We start from the raw sequence: 21,289 nt of genomic DNA, 5'->3' as shown, positions 1-21,289 counted from the left end.
TTGTTTATAGTTTGTATCTCAAATTACAGAACTAGGGGAAAAAAGTCAACATTTGGGTAGAGAAACTAGGGAGTCCAAACCTGTTTTACAGAAACACCTTGAAGGTGTAAAGCCTGATTATCCTGTAAAGAGTCTTCAAACAGAAAGCATTCACTGCAGGTTTATCACACCTGCCTTACACAAGCAGGTACTAGTAAGAGGATGCAGCTAAGCCTTTAGCATAGCCTAAAATCCTTACTAAGCAGAGTAGCATCCTTAATTTGTAATTAGTATCTACTGTTAGTTGATAGATTACAGGCCAAAGGATGCAAGACCATTACTCCGCAGTTGCTGAAATCTAAATATATGTGAATATGGATGTATATGTGCAAAAATGCAACATATACAGAGCAGAAGTTAATCAACTGTAAGTCTTCAATTCATTACTTTATTTTTTTACATTAAAAAATTACAACGTAACAAGGGTTTGAAAAGCCAAGTAAACCTGATTTCACACACGCACACACTTGCTAAGTCACAGAGTTCATCCGCTTGATTATTTTCTGATTTTCATCAGGATATTTTATTAAACAATATACACATTAAGAGCCTCATGACAATCATGACAAAGCCAGACACATTTTTTCCCAGTCTTTAAGATGTGCAACTGAATATGCAAAGATTCTCGTGGAAGTTCCAACATTCCCCTGACTTACATGAGACGTACTTTTGTTCATTTGGCTGCAATTCCATTGGACGTGTCCACCTCCAAATTCTCCAGCCTTACACACCATCCCCCCCAGGCAAAGTGAACCTACTACGTAGTATTGCATGGTTCTGTTTGCAGGGTCGTCGATAATAAATGGACCCCTTAGTAAGTTCACCCACCTAATGGTATAAAACCTGATGAAGCAGGGACTAAGATGTCACAGTTACAAAGAAATGGAGAAGCAGGTAACTGAAAAAAGAAGTTATAACTTCTGTAGTAAGTAAACTTACTAAATGCAAGATTCTTCAGCACATTGAACTGCTTGAGGTGGGACAGATCAGTGCAACTCGCAAAGCAAAAGCAAGAACAGGACAATTTTAAGGCAAGTCCCAGAACAGGGAGCTATTTACTTTCTAGGCACGATTTCAAGCTATGCATCAAGGCTCCTGTTTTATCCTTTATATTGTCAGTAATTTATAGAACAAATTAACAATACAAAAAATAGTCTCAATGTAATTTTTCAAGAATCCACTGTTAGTTGAATTTCATTACTTGCAGTTTGCATTTAATTACTTGAAGATTTACGAACATTTCTTAGCACTACTGTTGTTTGTCAGGCCCACATAAAGCAGTTCTAGATCTTTTCTTAGTTTTGGTTGGAAAACAGTGAAATTAAAAATAATTTTATTGCAGATTCTTCTACATTTAAAATCCTTGAGAAAGAGGCAAGTTCTGTCAGCACTAGAGGAACCTTCCTTGTTCTTCCACTCTCTTTGTTCATGGGATAACTGAGTCAATAGCTTTCCATCTATGAAAAGCCTACACAGTAAAAAAAAAAAAAAACGGGCAGAACAAGGTCTTATAGACAACTGTTTTCAGTCGATTAACTCCAATCTCCAGTACTTTCATTTAAATCCCACACAGGGGGATATAGCCACTGGTCCCATTTACCCCTGCTCCGAGGACAAGATACAATCCTCAAACACATACACTTAAGTTCCTCTGGAATCAATGCATTAAGAATTGGAGATGCATATCCGAGGGCAGAACTCGGCCCGCAGTTGTTAGTTAAAAGTGTTGTTCACTGAGGATTTAGAACTTACCGAAATGCCACACGAGATTAAAACTGCCAAACACAGGACATGCTTTTGTGAGCCTGGGAAGACATTTGGCAGGGGTGTAATAGTGCCTCTGACGTGTTATGCTGTCATGTGCACAAGTCCCTTGAATCACTTGCATATGAGGAATGTGTGTCTGAAGTGGGACACAAGTACAGCTCTGTTTATTAGGACAAGCTGAAATAGAAATCAAAACTGAACAAACCACTATTCCCTGAAAACTGGATTTAGAAAGCTAGGTCTCATTTGAGATCAACTTTCACCATAATGCTCCTCCTTGATTGACAACTGCACCTAAGTATATAATTTTTATAAAAACACACTGGTAATTACCCAAACATTTGTCAAATAAAAAGGGTTTAACAAAAATGCATAATTAATCTCATAAAATAAATTACAGTAGCATGACAACATTTGGCTTCTTTAGTGTGACCACGTGCTTTTCCTTTGTTATCTTGCTGTTAAGACCATTACAGATCCAGTTTGTGTCTCTGAAAGTTAATGAGATGTCTGTGACGATAAACGTATAAAACTCTGCTTGCTACAAGCAAATGTCTGATATCAGTTTCACCTGGTCACAGATTATATGTAGACAGCCTTTTCTGGCCCCAAATAAATATTATATAGTATTCTTGCAAGTTCCAGCATAACTAGACTCAAACAGAAAACTCAGGTCCTCCTTTCTTTGCTCTCAGTAGAATTCGCCTGATTCGAAATCCTGCAAAAGGATTGATCCACAGGAGTGAAGGCTGACCCCCAAAAACAGATTTCATTCCTTCCCAGCGTAGTCTCCGCTCCCATGTTGGCTTTTCACTCTTCAGTCTTTCAATCTCCTGTATGTAAACAGACATGCAGTGACACACTGAAAGTCCAAAGTTTAATGACATCTAATAGGAATTATCAAAGCCAATGACAATTTCACATTCTTTTAATTAATAGCTATGAGACGATTAGTTTCTTACTGTTTATTCAGTAAGGAAGAAATAAGAATGGCTGATTTAGCCTCGTGGGTACGAGGCAGAAGACTTAGAATATACAGTGTATACAGGACAGCTTGGTCTACCCCTACCTTTTCCCCCAGTCTCCCAAACTGAAAGACAAAACGAGCAGAAAAGCTGATCTGGAAACCAGAACATCTGCACATGATACACGTACACTAAAAGTTGTTTACTCATTTAATGAAACCATGTAATAAGGCTTCCAAGACGACTTTGTACGCTAATTACTGAAGCTAGGCTTACTCTCCCAAATGCATTACTTCAATTTTTTTTTTTTTAAAATCTTTCTCCTAATGAAGGCTGGATATTTACCAATTGTTTTTCAGTTCTGTAACACACAAAGCTCTTCAGTACAAAGTACATTTTTAAACAACCCCAGATGAGAAAATTCTGAACAGTCGCAATACTCAAATTTCTTACGTTTCTAGTCAATTATCTGGCGCAAAACATCCTCTCAAGGCTTAACACTGCAGATCTCAGGGCAAGGAAGCCAAATGTCCTAACTATGGGTATATTCTAATAAAATATATCAAAGTAGGAAAGGGTGAAGAGTAGAAACAACATAGCTAGTTTAAGCAAACAGCTAAAGAAAGCAGTCACTTCTCATGACATTTTAGGAGTTTGTGATGGTTGAGAAGTAGAAGTCCAAACTGAAGTTGTGCAATCTGTGTAACTGAAAACCTAACTACGGAATTTATCAGAAGAGCAAACAATACAAGAATGTTAGAAAGCAAATACCAAAGACGTGTCACCATTTTACAACTGTAGAAAATAAACACTATATTTCAAATTATTTTCCTACAAAATGAGAATTTTCCCTCATGTAAATAAAAATATATATAACCACATTTTCCCAGTAGAACTGTCACAGTTTATAGAAGTAGCAGTCCTTACCGTTTCATCATTGCATATTGAGTGGATTTGGGTGCCAAACATGACTGCAGTGAAAGTGAGAAACAGAAAACCCTCAAGGCACAAGAAGATCATCAGGATCACAGTTACAGGTGGGGAGAAGTCACTGCATTCTGTGAAAACAACATATGTAGTTATAAAAAATAGATCTATAGATTATGTTCATGCTAAGACATCTCTTCAACAAACCACAATAAAAGCTAGCTATTTGACACTTGAAGCAACATTTCACAACTATAAGAAACTTAACAGGTATCAAAATGTTTTTAGGACCTCACTTGAAGTCCCATAATACTTTATACATGGGACTGAAATAAGTGGAAAATGATGACTTTTACTTAGTACCTGCTGGATTAAGATAGTGAAAGTTAAGTATTTGCTTACCAGTCCACTGCCCTCGGACACAGGAGAAAAACTGAAACCCACACAGTATAAGCGCATGAGCTGAAATTAGGGCTATGTACATCTGGAAATGAGAGAGAGCGCTTAATTTTGACTGCTGCCAGGTAGCAAACCAGACATTCTTTTCAGACAGCCTTTAACACTGCACAATATACTTCCCTATTTCATTTTTTAATTCAAAGCAATGATGTAAAAACAAGTTTTAATTAGGTCTGAATCTAAAAACATGGGCAATGATGAAAGTTTATGAATATCAGCTCCATAAATCACACTACAAATTCACTAATTTTTACTATACAAAACTACAAAATCATCATGACTTAAAACAGCACTTTACAAAACATACTAAAATGAATATGGGTAGAAATATCTTCCCACCTGGAGGATATCTTGGGTAGAAGGAGAAAAAAACAAACATAAAGCAGTTGTGCCCTTAAGCCCTCTAAAAAGCAAAACCAAAATAGTTATAAACAAGGTAGGTTCAAACTGAGATCATGCTGCTGTTGACTTTCACTTACCGTAAACAGAACAAAAAACCTCTGATTTTTCTCCCCCACACAATTATTCACCCATGGGCAGTGGTGATCCATCTTTCGAATACATCGTTTGCAAATACTAAGGGAAAGGAAGAGAGACATTAGTTGAGAAACAGTAAGTTAGATTTTGAAATAGAAATCCAGTTGCCAAAATACAACAGGCTGAAATATATTTTCCTGATAAACTGAAAACAGTGATTCCACTACCAGTTTCTTTAAAGTAATGCAAATAAAATATTTGGTCACTTTTGCCTGTTTTAAAACCGACCATATAGGTAAGATGCTCTTCACATAAGATAAACAATATGTGTGTTCTCACTTACTCTAGAGAATCGTTGCAGACAAACACACAACCAAGTGAATCCAGTAACTTGTTTTAGACACTTGCAGCACTGAATGAACAAGGCCTCAGTCTTTTCTAGACTCAAGATTATTAAAACTTTTTTTTTTTTTTAAAGACAAAATCATTAGTTCCAATCTATAGGGTGACAAGCTGTAAGAGTAGTTTTTGAATCTGGAAAAATATTTTACACGTTCAAGAAAAAAATGTTACTCAAGGTATCAACTGGCCATACAACTCTAAACACATACAATCAAAATCTCCAACAAACAACTGCTTACCATGTCACAATTCACTTCAACATAAAACAAGAAATTAAAACTATACACAGCACACATTCTTTGCCTACTTATTAATGGATACTTAAACACTAATGTTCTTTGTTAGTTCTGCAACTAATTGCTTAGTTCCTGCTCAGTTCTGAGTCACGGCTATTTCCAAAAAAAGTCAAATATTTCAGTAACTCCATTTTGCATCTGCTAGGCCATAAGGCACTGGAGGGCTCATTTCTCTTATATTCAGACCCATCTGCGACCAAATGCGAACAGTTATGCAAGAAAAACAGAACAGCTGCAACGTGTTGAACTTCTTCCTTGTATCATCAACAGCTTAAATAATGTTAATATTTCATTTTCCTAGCTTTGTGCTTCGGATAGGCACAGACCCAAAGCATTTCATATTTCCCTGCAAAACATCCAAACTGTTCTGCATTTTCATTTCAGCAAACAAAGAGCCAAATAAGCCTCACAAATTCAGGCACCGTTACTCAAAACCCTTTGTTTTTAATATTTATGTGTAATATCTATGAGTGCTGCAGGAACAAGCCACAAAGCAAGGCTAGATGATTGTCACTAAAGTGAGGAAAGGTGGAAAAAAATAATCAGTGCTCACAGGCATAAAATCATTTTTAAGTCATTGCATGTGCATGACTACAAAGTAATTCAGCAAGAGGCAGAACGTGCTCCTGTGCAGGTAATAGAAAGGAGTCCCAAATCTCAAACTGCTCTTCCAAAGCTCCCATCGCTCTGGGCTATCATGACCCAGTCCCTGTGTTCCTGCTGCCTCTTGGTTTATCAGCACTGAAGACGATAACTCCGCTGATGCAAATTGCTTTTCAAATGGTGCCAGTCACGCACAGAAAACCAACACCACAAGCAAACACTGCAACCATTCTCTAGCGCAGAAGAAGCAGGTATTGTTCAAGAGGAGGCATTCAGAAGGCTCTCCAGAAGATTCTCCTTTCACAGCGTGAGCCTGTAAGTCAGCCTCTCATTACCTCCCGAGAGGCTGGGGAAGGTGAGCTAACGCTAGCAGAGCCATGCAGCCTTCTGATGTAACACAGAAGATATGCTGTCACCCTACAGAGACTATTAAGGTAAAGTACTGAATAAAATCATACCCGGGTCTGAATCAAGCCAAACATGAAGGATGCGAAGTGGGCAGGACTCACTTTTGCTCATTCAGTATTTCTCACAAGCCTACTCAGCTCTTCCAAGACATCAGATGTCTGGAACCCTGCCTTCATTTCTCATTTAACGCCACGATTCAGCCAACGCTTCCAGCCAACAAACAAGCTGGCAGTGATGCTGCCGACAGTGGGGCAGCTTGCTTCCTACCCCAGTTGCTGGTATTCTGCTCCTTCCCTTCTCCCAGCACAGATGTTCGTGCAGCAAAGAGTTTGGGGAATTCGCTCCCTTAGCTGCAAGCTGGGTCATTTCACTGAGCAGCTGCATGAATACTCACGCCTACTCAGGAGGAAGGAGCAGTACAGCAGTGAGAAAATGCAGCTGTGGACAAAGGAAGGTCTTCTCCAGCTCAGTGCTGCTGCTGAACACACTCAGGCAACTGCAGGTGAAATTATACTTGAATGCCGAAGGTACCTTTCAGAAAGACACAGCTAGTGGCTGAAGAGAACCTGGTCTGGGTGACAGAAATTCACAGAAAAACTCATGCAAACATCTCGGTGACCTGATTCTGAATAACAGTTCCCTGCACATAAACACAGGCTGGAAATAATGACAGCTGTGCTCCTTCGGTGAAACTGATAAAACATTCACATGGGCTAAGCCTCCTTCTTATGCTGAAAACGTTAACTGCTCAGTATAATCTTAGTTTCAAGTATTTCATGGAGGCTACTTAACTGTAAATAAAGGTTTCTTGCTTGTTTTCCCACCACTAATGCGTATTATGAAACTATTTTTCTTCCTCAAAAGAACTTCTGCAGCGTTGCACAACAGTTTTGATAACTACAGCATAAGAGCCTCTTCTATTAATAATTTACTACTCAAAACCTGCGCTGTGGCTTTGAGTGTAACTATTTCCCAACAGGAACCAACTTCAATTTCCATTTTCAACTCTCTTCTATCACAAAATTGCCACTTTGACTATTTGGGACTAGACTGTCTTTTTAATATCCTTGGAATGGATTTGTAAGCTAATAAAAAGCTGGCAGTGTAATCAAGCAAACCTTTTTTGCTATCTGGTACACTTCTGCAGCGCTAAATATACAGCAAAGCAGCAGATTCTTGTAGGTGATTTCCAGCTCATTTGTCTGTCCTTGCATCACGTATCCAACATTCAAGAAACTACAAGAAAAATCCTTTGTTTTACTTTGGAAAAGTTAACTGAAATTACTAACAGCATGGTATGGGTAACAAATAAGTAGAGTTAAACCAGATATCCAACTCCTGAGGAAAAGATGACAGCAGGATTACAACAGATAGCATGTGCGCTTCCAGGCATATGAAGTCCTTCCTTAGCATATTTTTATTCTTTTTCTGTGAAGAAACACTAATTTTTCAATCAATATTGCCTTCTCTGGGATCACAGGCTACCGCAACACCCAACGTAACAGCACCTGAGGATGACAGCCCAGATGTAGCCCGGGGACTCTGCAGTACTCATCTGAAGCCTCTGTAGCTGTTAGCTGCACATCCACCACACAAGCAGAGCCTTGCAGCTGTACAGGCTCTAGGCTCTCCAGTCCTCCAGCTTCTTTATTCCTATGCAGAATTCAACGTAAGATGTCTTCATTTAGGGTTATTTCAAAATTAGCCAATTCTATAGGGAACCAAGATGGTGGAAACACTTCACAAAGATACCTGCAAAGTCCCCGTGGAAGCCGGCCTAAATCTAAAATGAGCAAATCAACAAGATCCAACCTACAGGCAGCAGAGCCTCTGCATCCCTTTACTGCATCCCATGAACACAACGCTCAGACACGTGAGCAGACTGCACAAAGCTATTTTGCATCCCCAGAGGGTAACGGCTTACATTCTGCCACAAGAAAGCAGCTGCCCTGCTCCTGCCCCCAAGCCTGCCCAGCAAGCAGCACAGCTGTGTTCACACAATGCTCCGCTGGAGCTCATCAAGGCAGCTCACTGCATACGAAGCCAGGCCTGGTACCTGTATCCATGCTGCAGCTAACCTGAAACACAGATAAATTAACTGAAGAGCATTCTCTACTCGACTATATATGAAACTTCTGCCTTCACACTCCAGATACACAAACCCACTCACATCTGAGATGAGAACGAGATTTCAGTGCCAAGGCAGAGTATTTATAGTGGAAATGGATTCTCAGCCATAACTTTCACACGCATAAGTGACATACACTGAGACTTTTAATTTAGAAACCACACATTTACAGGATATTTGAGAGCCCTGACAAGACTTCTGTTCTTTTGACGGCTACTAACTCAGAGACTTAAATTGAATACGCCACACAATTCAATACACATCACCCCTCACACCTAGGAAGGGCCACTAGAATATTTACGTATTTATGTAAGCCTTAATTATGCAGGCATATCTATTTTCAACTCTCACACTATAAATATTACAAATGCATGTCCACAGTGCCTGAAAACTCAAACGACTGAGAATTAAAAATGGACACATTTACTATCTCTTGCATAGCACACTAAGTTCAAATTATCATCACATCTGTCCCAATGAAAATGAAGTCTCCAACAAGCAGCAGTACATTTAACTGATTTTTCATGCAGCTTTGGGAAAATAACCAAACAATTCACATATAGTTTCAAATGAAGCACTAAAAAGACAAGAAGAATACAAATTAAAGCAATAGTTAAAAACACATCTGTGTCTTTTTTTAATTTAAGATTGCAGGAGTCTTCTTTAATCCGCTTCTATCAGAAAATTCTTTGACATTCTTTCCTTTGCCCTGCATTATCACAAATATGGCACAATTAAATTAGAATGATGTACAGGAAATATTCACAGATCAAAAAATATGAGATGCCACACTCATTTTTTTTTTATTATTGTATCTCTTGCTTCCTTCCTCTCATCCATGTTTTCAGTCATAATATTCTATAAGACACTCTGCAATGTACAAATCTGAAAAGTTTATTGGATAGTGAAAGAAATTTGCAGGCAAAAATTAGCATGGAAAACAGGAACATTATTCCAAGATTAAACATGAGTAATTGCTTTAAAAAAAACTATGCCATACCTGCAATGGTGTGCACGTTCAGGTTTGATACTACAGCACTTTGGACATTTGTAGATCACTTCTCCTGGTTTTAGTTGCAAATTATCCATGTATTCTTTAGTGGCATTTCCTTTGGGTACAGCCCCCTGAAATCATTTCAATTAAAAGAGAAAAAGCTGCTTAAATGGTATGAGAGCATTTAAAAATACATTTTACAGACTTCAGGCCAGTAATCTCCAGGTAACTGCTGAAATAAGTTAATTTACTTTAAGTTAGTCTGCCATAAGCCAGAATCACTTCCAAATGAGTAAGCTACCTCTGCTTGACCTCACGTTCAGTTTCATTTCAATGAGTCTCACCCATGGCCAAGTATTAGCATAATTCTGATGGAATCTGTAGTCACTTAAATAGGATGAAGAAGAAGGCGTCTTTACATTCAGACATAGGCATGGCAGGTACACTATTTGCTTACAAGTTACTCCAAGCGAGCACTACTCAGCACTATGATTTCTCATGTTAATTGTGACTTTCCGTTATTAGGCCAAGCCATCCACAAGTTAGCTCAGCCACAGCTACTTGTAAGATTTCACTTCAACTCTCCAAACCCAAGATTTTGCCGCCTGCCCCATGTACGCAAGTTTTCTAGAACCACAAATCACCGTTATTTTCCCCCTTTACACTCAAACTTTTGACTTGTACGCTGTCATGTACCACCATCAGCTTCTTCAGCCTGCACCTAGCATTTCCTTCTGCCTTTTGCTACTGTGAAAGTTTGCGTATATGCACGGCAAACATGCTGAAGGAACTCATCCAGAAGAAAAATAACTCAGCAGGAAAAGTGGTTCTTTTTTAAGGTTATTAGTTCTCTGAATTTTCACCACAGAGCTGCATTAGCAGCTGCTCTGACACAGAGAATGACGATGAACAGCCAGGAAGAGGCAGAATTGCTTCTTCCAGTAACAGTATTGGTCCATAGCCTCAAGATATCAGAATATAACTTTGGATTAGTAGGAAGAAAACAATACAAAGTACCATTGTCACTTTGCTCATTTATGGAGTTAAACGCGTATCTGTGGCAGGAAGTGATTTTGAAATAAAGCATGATGTGAAATGAAAGTGCTACAGCTTTTCTGTGCCAACTCCTCCAGGCCATCGCTTACTTCACACAGGGATAACTTTCTCCAGCTTGGCTTAAACCAACTGCAATGGTCTTTAATTGTCTCTCAGTAGAAAAAAAAAAGCCCACTGGCAACATCATCACTTATGTACACACCTTAAGTTTTTGGGACAGGATTAACAAACCAGCAGGCACTGTACATTCAACTGTAAAATAACTTTAGACTTGGGCAGACTCTTCACTCGTTTTTGTTGCCCATGGCCTGGAGTAACAACCTTGCGTTTATCCTGCTTGAGAGGCAGTCCAAGTCCTGCCCCTGACGGACTCTTCGCACCACAACAGCGCTCTTTGGCTAAATGGTGCTTCAAACTTGAGCCAGCTGTCTTTGAAGGGGTACAAAAGAGAGAGCTTCTAAACACCATGGTGTGTTGCTTTTCTGTTTTGTTTTTCAGTACGAATGTTCACATTTAAGTTAGGAAAGTACTTTACTATAGACATAGTGAATTATCTCGAAGAGATAATTCCTAAATGCGTAAACTTATCTTGTTCTGGGTAAATTTAGCCTTACAAAACATCTCAAATTCACCTATTCACTTGTCAATAAGGATTGCATCCTCAGGTCACGCCTTTAGCATTTTGATGATAAAATACACTATTTCCATAATATCTTTTCTAATCTCAGACTGTTAATTCTTTTCAATTAAAAATACATATTTATGAGAATATGTTATAATTCACATGTGTTTACAGGTGGTTTATTCCTCTTTCCTTCAATCTTAGCATCTATCACATAGTCATGTCTTCCATTCTTGGAGACAGGAGAGGAGTGAAGAAAAAAAGGTGGTGAATCATCTCAGTTTCAATCGTGTTTTATCCATAAAGAACGACATGGGTCTAGAAAGACATACAGTATTAACAGCACATATTTTTAAGTAACCTAACCTTAAGCTATTAACTTTCTTAGCTGTCACAGGCTGTAGAAGTCATGACATTTTCATCACTGGGTGTGGACTCAGAAATAAATCAACGATCTAGTAAAACATTAGCTGTAACACCCTGCTGTTTATTTGGACCACTCCCTAATTTTTATATACTGTTACTGTCTCAAAATCATGGAGAAAATATTTTTTCTCTCCCTCAATCCTCTCTCCACAGATTTCTTTCCTAGAAGAGTGATAGATTTTTGTACAACATAAACAATTTAACCTCTTGAATTCCTGAATTTAAAAGTCCTAAGAAATGAATGCTTCTAAGACCTCTCACATCAATTCTTACAACCACATGCTTGTTAAACTTACATCTTGCTTCCCAATGACTCCACATATCTAAATGAGATAACACAAGTGACGTAGTACAGTACTTGTGACTTATGTGGGTATGTGACTGAGGTTTTTCAGCATGTTTATGTCTAAAAGTTCTTCCACATGCCATAAATGGAAGACATTTCAAATGATCAACAGGATGTAACTACGGCTTTTTATGAAGTTTCGAAAATAAATCTGGGGAAAAAAGGAGAAGCGAGAATAAAAAAAAGTCTAAAGCTTTATCAGTGTCTTTATCAACGTCTTCAGATACTGGGTTAATATTTAACAAATGTAATGCATTTCTCATGAGCCTACCTCTCCCTTATAATTCATTTTACACCGCCGCCTGCTCCTCAAGTCAAAGCTTATTTGTAGTTTCATTGACAGAACAATATGCAAAGCATAAATATGGTCCCTCCAACTCGAGGAGTTTGCATCTAACACTACTTTCTTTCCCTGGCAGGAAGGCACAGATACCACATTTCCAAATCTGTCTGCAGCCGATGAGCTATATGAAAGTACTCCAACACCAAGGAGTGATCGCATACTTACTGGATCTGTTAGCATAGTTCTCAGATGCGATGACAAAGCTAGCACTGCCAAGCAGTTAAAGAGAACACCGTTGATCACAGAGTACCAAAAGTCTTTGGAAGGCAGCAGCATGACAAAAGTCACTACGAAGTCTGCATAGACAACCAGAAGCCATGTCATTATAGCACAGACCATACCACAGCCATCTCGGATGAACCAAACCCTCTCTGCCATGTCGGCCTCTGAGGAAGAGGAATCGTAGCTGTCATTTTCGGCGAGAAGCGGGTGGTGCTCAACATCACGGAACCTGTGCCCTGATGACTGCATGGTTTTCCGGACTTGCCCTGCAGGAAGCAAAGATACCATTATTATGCGTGAGGAAACCAGAAATAGGGGCGCTCTCCTTTCCTATTTTTGTAGGATAAAACATATCCAGCTTCAAAATATTTAATGATTTTTTTTGATCAAAAACTGAACAGTTCTGTGACAGCATAAGGATAAAATATTTGTCATCAGAAGCAAAAAACTGTTATCAGACTCATTCGCAAAGTTTCATCAAAGTTTCTGTAAGCTATTCACTGAGTGTTATAATCCCACAACTATATTTTTTATCATGCTACTTCAATGCCTGAATGATTTTATTTCCACCTCGCTATGCCTGTAAACCATTCTCCTTGTGTTAAAAATGCAACCTCTTTTATCTCGGACTACTCCAAATGGCAAGCTCTTCCTAAAATTACAGCTTATGTCTCTCAGAAAACAGCAAACTATGGCACCAGCCTGTTGAGTTTTTGTACTGCTTCTGCAACCCGAGGAAAAGCAGAAGGAAAAAACAGAATGGAAACAAAGCTGTTCCAGTACACTGCTAATGGAAAACAGAGCAAGTTAGAAAGCAAGTAAGTTTGTTGACAGAAGTGCTATTGTATTTAAAGAAAAAAAAAGACAACAAAACAGTTAACTGACAAAACGATTTCAGATCAGACCAAACTTAAGGGAAACAAATGGCAGTGGCTAAATTAGCGTGGCAACAGATTACATGAATCAGATTTTCAAAGAACATATTAATTTAATTTCATGAAAACGCTTTTAGAGCTTTGCTGCTGTTCCAACGTGGAACAAAAACATGACTTGAAGCCTTAACAGCCTTCAGGAAAACAGGATTATTTTCCAAGACAACTCTAACAGGCAAATACACAGAATGGCGGAACTGAAGTGCTACCAACAAACCGGAGACAAATTAAAGCTTAAATCGTATGCATCAAGATTAGACTGCTGCCTTAGAAGTACACTGTGCTCTAAAAATTATATCGATTCATGCTATTAAAGGCCATATCGAAGGGAAACTTGAAAGCATTATATTGATTGCTGGCAGCTACGTAGAAGTCTCAGGTCTTTCCCCATAATAATAGCAGCCTATACGAGACTTCAGGTTACATCCCAAGACCTTGAATACAGGATCACTTTGTTAGTCTAAAATGGTCAAAGTGACCAACACCAAGACTCACATTTGAGATAGGTTTCAGATGAAGCTATGTGGTTTCAGACCCTTTAAAACACTCCCAGTCTCATCTACGGGAATCAACTCAGATAAACGTATTCTGCCTAGCAAGTCTTTCTGATCCTTCAGTCTTAATGGCTAGAACCAGGCTGGAATAATCTTAAAGACTAGAAACGACAGCAAGCGCATGCAGATTGCAGTGCAAAGATTCAAACACAACATTTTAAATCGTTATTCCTCCAAGACAACAAGAAGTGTCTTAGAGGAATCGATGAACCAAAAAAAAAATAAAAAAAATCAAGCTCCCAATCTGAAGCCTCATACAGAACACAAATTTGGAATTCCCTCCACGTAGGGTGCGACAGCAGCAGAAACATGCAATTATTTTTCAATCAAGGCAAGTTTTCAGTTGCTCAAACCAACAAGTTATCATAAATCGGGACATCAAGATTCTGAAGAGAAATAAATCAATAGTTGTGTATGTCATGACGTGAATTTTTGATTAATTCTGCAAACAACTACTGCAGCATGCAAATGGAATGGCATGAAATTACTGTATTTATTTTGTTTAACTGCATAAAAGGCAAACGAGAAATTTTTAACACAACAGGAAAAAAAACTGCATACCTCACAAATGTTTTGTATGTTATTCTGACATCATGTCCTTCCTTTGGGCTATACTAGGCTATTCACATAGTCATATTTGATGTAATCTGAAAAGACATCATCAAAAAACTCATTAGTAAAGGACTCTCGCTTCGTCAGGAAAATGTCAAGCACAAATAATGCACGATGATAGGAGCACTTTGAAATATGCTGCATGTAATTACAGCAAGCAAGTTTCTGACCACAGGAAAAAATTTTTACACTGCTTAAGCTACCATAAACAACGTTCTAAAAAACTCTAAGCAGCGTTTCGGGTAACACTAAACAAGATCTATCCCGTTCATACTTTTTGTTTAAGATGAGTTGGGTATCCAGATTTTAACATAAAAATCTAATGTAGTCAAAAAGTTTGTTTTTCCTGTTTGCTGTTCCCCTATGATTAGGAGTTAAAGTATACCAAAAAATCCCAAACTTTGACTGACTTCATTGCTTACAGTAAGCTTTTTTTTTTTGGTAACAAGCATGAATAGCACTAGTTTTGTAATTTTAAGATAAACTATGAAAATTTATTTTAAGCAATTATTAGACCCAGCTATGGCCAATTCAAAATAAAGAAGCTACTCCTTCCAGAATCTGTATATAAAAGAAAATGGCCCACAATTATGCAAAGGGAAATATGCACTCTGAAAGTTCTCCTTGCTGGAATTCCACCAGAGAGGCAAATAACTACCATGAGACTTATGCTACACAGGGCAGCATAAGGACTGAAATGCTGGCAGGAGCTGTTCTAACCATGCTGATTTCACAACATGAACATTTCACAAACTTGAATCACATTCCTTCCTTTTTACAAGGATGCAATACTCAAGCCCAGCACACAGACCGTGTGAAGTGACGGCGTTTTTTAAAGCAGTCTAGAGGTTTACTTTCTTCATCATGAAAGAAGAGGAGAAAGTTTATTTAGAGAGCCAGGTACTTCAAAGCTTGAAAAAAAATCAGCGGTTAAAGTTTGGAAATCGCCACATGGCATTTGAAGCAGGACTGCAGAACAAAACCCTGAGTTAAATGCCTATTTGGGGAAGAGAACAGCAGAGGTGTGAGTCCGAGTTTCTGACTAGAAGAGTTAGCGAGAACACGCATGCTCACAAAGCGTTGCTGTTCCATAAAACTAAGTTGAGATCCCTGCACAGGGACTTTTATTGCCATTGCCCTTCTCTTACCCACTCCTATTGCTGCAAACAAACATCTGCCTTGCAATTAAATCTCCCATACCCAACCAAGGATGACTTTTTTCCTTTGTTTTATATAGTACAGGGTAAGATGACCAGCTTGTAGAAGGAATTTCAAATTTGTGTCTAACTATGGCTGAGGAAGCACCTAGGTTTATTTCCTCTGTTGTTTTACAGTATTTAAAATAACCTCTGTGAAGCTTCACTCTTACTTGGAAGGTTCATTTAAATTAAGGCATTTTGAGAGTAATGTAAGGATTCTGGCATTTAGCAGCTAAAGCAAATATGAAGCCACTTTTAATGGAAAGCTTCTGAAAGTAGTTGACTATTTCAAATGCAACACTACTGACTTCTTCAGTATTCATGTTCAATTCTTCCCAGTTCAAAGAAAGTTATACCAAGACAGAAATCCCCTGGAAGTTAGAAGACTCGTGTCTTATTTAAGCAAACTTGTATAATCTATAGAAGCCTAAAAGGTAAGGAAGTGCTTTTTATGCACGTATAACTAAGCGAGGCTCCTGACTGCTTTCTGTTTTGCTTTATAAATAACCTTTTACATTTTTGTTAAACAAGTTTTCACAATGTTGTGAAACCCACAGTCATTCAGTTGTCATTGACGTGGCATTTTGTGGAAGCAGAGCAGAAACTCACAAAAAGAAGACACGCTGAGCGTATATCACATTTATTTGCAGCATCACCCACCCGCTCTCCGAGCTGAGGATGACAAGCAATGGAAGACGACACGCTAAGCCTCTGCAGGTGAAATATTGAAGTCAGAGTAATCATTTGAAATTACGAGCAGTGAACTCATTGACAAGACAGGGACGTGATTCGTTTGGTCGGTCCCCTAATCATCTGTGCAAAATGTCAAGGTTCCTCGTAGCATCCCCCCGACTGGTTTACACGGAAGTGCCATCACGGTCCAGCTTGTGCAAGAACGGATTCATTCTCACGTGATCCCTCCCTCCACGTCCACTTCTCCTGCTCCTGCACATTGTTCTCCTCTCTGGCTGCCTCCACCATTACCCCCCACCTCGGTCCCCCTACAAGGGGAAGGGGATCAATGTCTGAAAAGCACTTACACTTCACAAAGAGCTTTGCACCCCCACTGAGATGCTCACAGCTTTCCCGTCGACTGCCAATTTTTTTGCTGCCTGTCCTAACCAAAATTTACATCGCATCCTTGTTACACGTTTGAAGTCCAAATCTCCAGGCATAGCGTGATGCTTTAAACCCTAATACTCGGAGCAAAGATTTTAATCTGACCTTTTAAAAGTCGTTAGCTGGAAGATAACCCTGAATTATTCAACATTTCATGCAAAACGTCATCTATTTGCACAGGTGATTATATTAAATCTAATCTGATATAGCTCCCCTCTTAGGTGTTATTTGAAATTCTCAGGTTAAGGGTGTCTTATCTGACCTGCTCTCATTGTTAATGAAACACAGGCCCCAACAGCAGAGAGATCATTGGAATAACAGTACTAAGAAGTGACACGAGGACTAATTAGAAAGCACGTGGCAATATATAAAAAAAATAAATTTGATGTTACATTACGAACTCGAGATCACTGGAAAGATGATCTTGTAAAATGACTGGGCCTAACGTGCTTGCAGGGCTCCAACGAGGCTAAAGAGCACTGCACCAGTCTCCCTTCAGTAGGTTTAGTGGAATAAGCGTACCACGGGCTTCAGAAGGATGGATGATATCCACACCTATTGCATCACGAAGCCCCCTCTGGTGTCAGTTAAATAAAAAAAAGAGCACTTTAGAGTTAAGTACAGTCCTTTTCCCCACCATATTTTGAGGAAGAAAGCAAAAACATTGATCTAGAAAAAAAACACTTTTTTTTTTAAAAACAGATATACAGATAAGAATTAATGTACAGGTTTAAAATCTATCAGTCATTAAAGCCCAAATCTTTTTCGGGCCACTTTTTCCTTCTAGTTATGCAACAAGACAGTTCTTATGATTCCTCGTACTTCAGTTTCAATGAAGCTAAGAGAATGCTTTTATTTCAACTTTGCTGACTAAGTACTGACAAGCGAAAAGTCGTAGGGATGCTGTCAGATACCGCACACTAGGGTAACAATCGTGCAGCACTCACATACGATTGATTTAAATCCTACAGAGCAAACACAGTATTGGTGGCAAATCAAGATTACAGAACCGTAGTCTCATTAAAAATAAGATAGCTTAAACATTAACTTCAATAAAACTGCAGAATTTCGAAGTAAGCCAAACGGGCAAACCTGTTACTGTATCTGAAATCATCAGCAGTTTGGACCACTCACTGCTGACAGATAAATAAATATCCATCAGCCAGCATCTAGAGGTAATCACGCCTGATTTGGGTAACTTACTTTTCATTACAGATACATACAATCCCAACTGCAAAGCCACTTAAGTCAACTGTGGCTCATTTCAACCCCTGCTCAGTGACTTATCTGGCAAACAACCTCCCAGCAAACAAATAAAACTACTCCAATAACTACACTGACCATTAACTGTACTGAAAAGCCTTTAGGTCAGCCCCAGCAACAGCCTAGCTCTGCAGCAGGAAGCTCTGCAGCAGGGAACTCTGCTCGGTACTACGACTTCAAGGTTAAGCTTTCTCAGCAACCATGAAATGTGCAAGAACTGCTTGGAGCAGCTAGCGCTCAGCAGGACCAGTCCAACAACTACAATCCAAATAAATCCATCAACTACAACCCCGATTCTGTCTCATGCCCTCCGTGACGTGGCTCATCACCTCTCTAAAAACCTTCTTGCCTCTGCTCTAACATATTTTGTACCGTGCTTATCTTGGGAATTTCTCGTTTATGCCTTGTAACCCTTCCTTTTACTGAACCCCACCTGCTCTGCTGCAGGCACACTGACGATTTACAGTGGAAACACATCACCAACGTGATGCTGCCTACATGCACACATCCGTGGACGAATTCAAGAGATGATCTTCAGTAAATTACATATTTAACAGGCAAGTTTAAAACGATTGGAATGGTTCCCCTTACGCCAGTCTCTACACAAAGTGGAAAGCCACAGAAAACACTGGAAGAGTTTTTCAGCTCTGAAAAGGGGACGTGCTACATGACCTCAGAAAAAAGGCATACAGTAACTCAGCGTAAGTATGGATGTCTTACAGGTAAGCTGCTCGTCTAATTGCTCGTGTCTTTATGCTGGCAGCATCTTTAGAAGCATGCACAAAAAACCAGAAATGTGATTTCTGGGTAAAACAAAAATGAAAAATGCAAAGTGAAAGAAAAAAAACTCTTCACACCTTCAGAACACACACCTATAAAACGTATTAAAGCGCTTTGCTTGTCAGCAACAAACGTGATAAATCTGCAGTACCAAGTCACTTTTCCATATTCAGCAAAATACCAAGTAGCTTCTGAGATGTTGCACAAAGCATTTTTTTTTTAATAATTTTTTCCCCTCCATGAATATGGAAATCAAAGGGAACATATTTCACAAGACTTCAGAGCCCACCAAAGACGTACACGATCCAATACACGACGAGTTCACTGAGTTTCTACAGCAAGGACAAAACACTTCTGGATTAGCGAACAACCTTTACTCGAGAAAGGACACAAGCACGATATGTAGGAGCTACGGCTGGGGTTTGTCTTACCTCTTCTGGAAGAGGGCCACAGGCTCAAGTTCAGATTAGACTCCAGAAAGCTTAAACAAATATCACATCGCTATGTGGCAACTGCAAGTTTTACTCCTTTGCCAATGGCAACTGCCTCACATTCTTCTTTAGAGTTTATTTATTTTTTTATTGTGCTTTTTACATCGATAAATTTATACCATATCCTCACGTTCACTTGAGGATGAGCCTGGGTATCTCATTCACTGAGTGCACTGCAGTACCCAGGTGGCAGTACCAGGGACTGCCACTTATTACATCCACATACGATTTTTCCTTCAAGGTTACAGAAAGTAACGTCACAGATCAAAGCTAAAATATTTGCACTGGCGGTTTTCAACATCGATTAAGAGAGTGCTAAAGCCTTTGTTTTCAACGGTTCCTCAGAGCAATTAAAAATAAACTCTCACGTTTTCTTTCCATTCTTCGTCTTCAGCCTTCCAACTGCTGCAGTACACTACCAATTTGTTTCCCCATGCTTTCAGAAAAGGCATAAACGGGGAATTCATGGGAAAAGTACGGTACAAAGTATATTAAGTTAGGGCAAAACCAAGAGAAGTTTAAAGAGCGATAAGTGTTATCGATCTCTTTTGGCCACCACGAGCTCTCAGCCATTAAAATCTGACCTAAAAGCCCTAAGTTCTCATTTAATTTACTGACGAATTAGCACAGCCCTCCTTTATCGGTACATTTTCGAAGCAGGAGAGCGTCAGCTCCCAAAGACCTCCTCTAACCCCGTTAATGTGAGCAGCCACCGAACCTCCAACCCCATCACACCCCCGGCGAGACTCCCAGTCACATCCCCGTGCCAGAGCACCCGAGCCCGTCACACAGCGCTGCAAGCACCGCACAGACCACCCGGCGTCCCCTCAGGGCCCGGTTCCCCCCTCGCAGCGCTCCGGGGCTCGACCCCCTCCTTCCCACAGGGCTCGACCCCTCTCCTTTCCAGCACTGACCTTCCCGGCTCCTCACCGACCTTCCCGGCTCCTCCTTCAGCGGCCTCCTGGGGCCGAGCCCCGCCGCTGCAGGGCCGGGCCGGGCCGGGGCCGCCGCCGTGCCCGGGGCCGGGGCCGGGCGCTCGGCGGAGCCGACGACTCCCGGAAGCGGCCGGGGCGGCGCCGGCGGGAGGCGGAAGCCCGGAGCCCCCCCCTCCCCAACAGCCTGCGCTGCGCATGCGCGGCGCGGGGTAGGGTCCGTCCCTATGTGCGCTGCGCAGGCGTTGGTTAGCGGAGGGGGTTTGCGCAAGCGCGCGACGCCGGCGGGGAGGTTTTGATGGCCGAGTGGGCGGGGCTTCGCCTCAGTGGGTGTGGAGGAGGGGCCCTGAGGTTGAGCGACGTGAGGGGCTTTCCTCCTTGTGGCTCCAGAATCTTGGCGTTTTTCCCCGCAAATGTTTAATAAAATCATAATTTTGGGTTAAAAGTGTGTTCACAGCTTCTACAGTGATACCTCTGTGTGGCATTATAGTCTCACAGCACCACATCTACCTGCCCCTGTGATAACTGGCTGCAGATCCCAGGGGTTTTACCTCAGGATGTCCACCAAGGGTTTTTGCATGATGTCCCGTGCTCAGTGTCACAGTGGTGTTTCTTCGTGGCTCCTCTTTCGTTAAGGAGAAACCTTGTTTCTTCGTGGCTATTTAGTTCAGGGAGTCTCAGGAGAACGATTTGAGGCACCTAAGTTAGCAGGTTTTTCAGTTCCCGTTTACTAAATTTGGTGAACCAAAATTGGTGAACCAATTTGGTTTAGGCTCAACATCTGTAGTTAAATTAGATGAACTGTTTCACGGGGAAATACTAGCACATGACTATCATTCAGTATTTTCCACGGCGTATTAGGAAAAGTAGATACCCGGTAGCCTTGAAAATGAGATGCAAAATAGCAATCTTGGCAGTGTGTGAGCT

The 21,289-nt window shown here is 40.2% G+C and overlaps 1 protein-coding gene across 2 annotated transcripts; it reads right to left on the bottom strand.

Moving 5' to 3' along the window:
• Positions 1–407: 407 nt before the first annotated feature.
• On the bottom strand, positions 408–20,492 carry ZDHHC7 (zinc finger DHHC-type palmitoyltransferase 7). Of its 2 annotated transcripts, XM_035543335.2 has the most exons (8): positions 20,345–20,492; positions 14,528–14,613; positions 12,424–12,746; positions 9,472–9,596; positions 4,637–4,733; positions 4,101–4,182; positions 3,699–3,829; positions 408–2,639 (listed from the first exon to the last, which is right to left on the bottom strand). In XM_035543335.2, exons 3-8 carry the CDS (start codon positions 12,727–12,729, stop codon positions 2,463–2,465), a joined length of 918 nt encoding a protein of 305 aa, XP_035399228.1. In that variant the 5' UTR covers positions 12,730–12,746; positions 14,528–14,613; positions 20,345–20,492; the 3' UTR covers positions 408–2,462. The 2 variants fall into 2 exon arrangements, with proteins under 2 accessions (XP_035399228.1, XP_035399229.1); XM_035543336.2 differs by lacking the exon at positions 14,528–14,613 and having other exon boundaries at positions 20,345–20,486.
• Positions 20,493–21,289: the final 797 nt, after the last annotated feature.

Source organism: Cygnus atratus, chromosome 12 (genome assembly GCF_013377495.2).
Source record: "Cygnus atratus isolate AKBS03 ecotype Queensland, Australia chromosome 12, CAtr_DNAZoo_HiC_assembly, whole genome shotgun sequence".
NCBI classification, from domain to species: domain Eukaryota; kingdom Metazoa; phylum Chordata; class Aves; order Anseriformes; family Anatidae; genus Cygnus; species Cygnus atratus.
Note: the sequence above shows the minus strand (reverse complement) of the source record. Positions and strands in the feature narration are given on the sequence as shown.

Excerpts from the sequence above, each read along its gene's own strand:
- ZDHHC7 (XM_035543335.2), bottom strand. The coding sequence starts at position 12,729 with ATGCAGTCATCAGGGCACAGGTTCCGTGATGTTGAGCACCACCCGCTT. Across the intron at positions 4,734-9,471 it reads GAACGTGCACACCATTGCAG|TATTTGCAAACGATGTATTC; the intron begins GTATGGCATAGT and ends CCTTTCCCTTAG. Across the intron at positions 4,183-4,636 it reads GGTTTTTTGTTCTGTTTACG|ATGTACATAGCCCTAATTTC; the intron begins GTAAGTGAAAGT and ends TCTCATTTCCAG.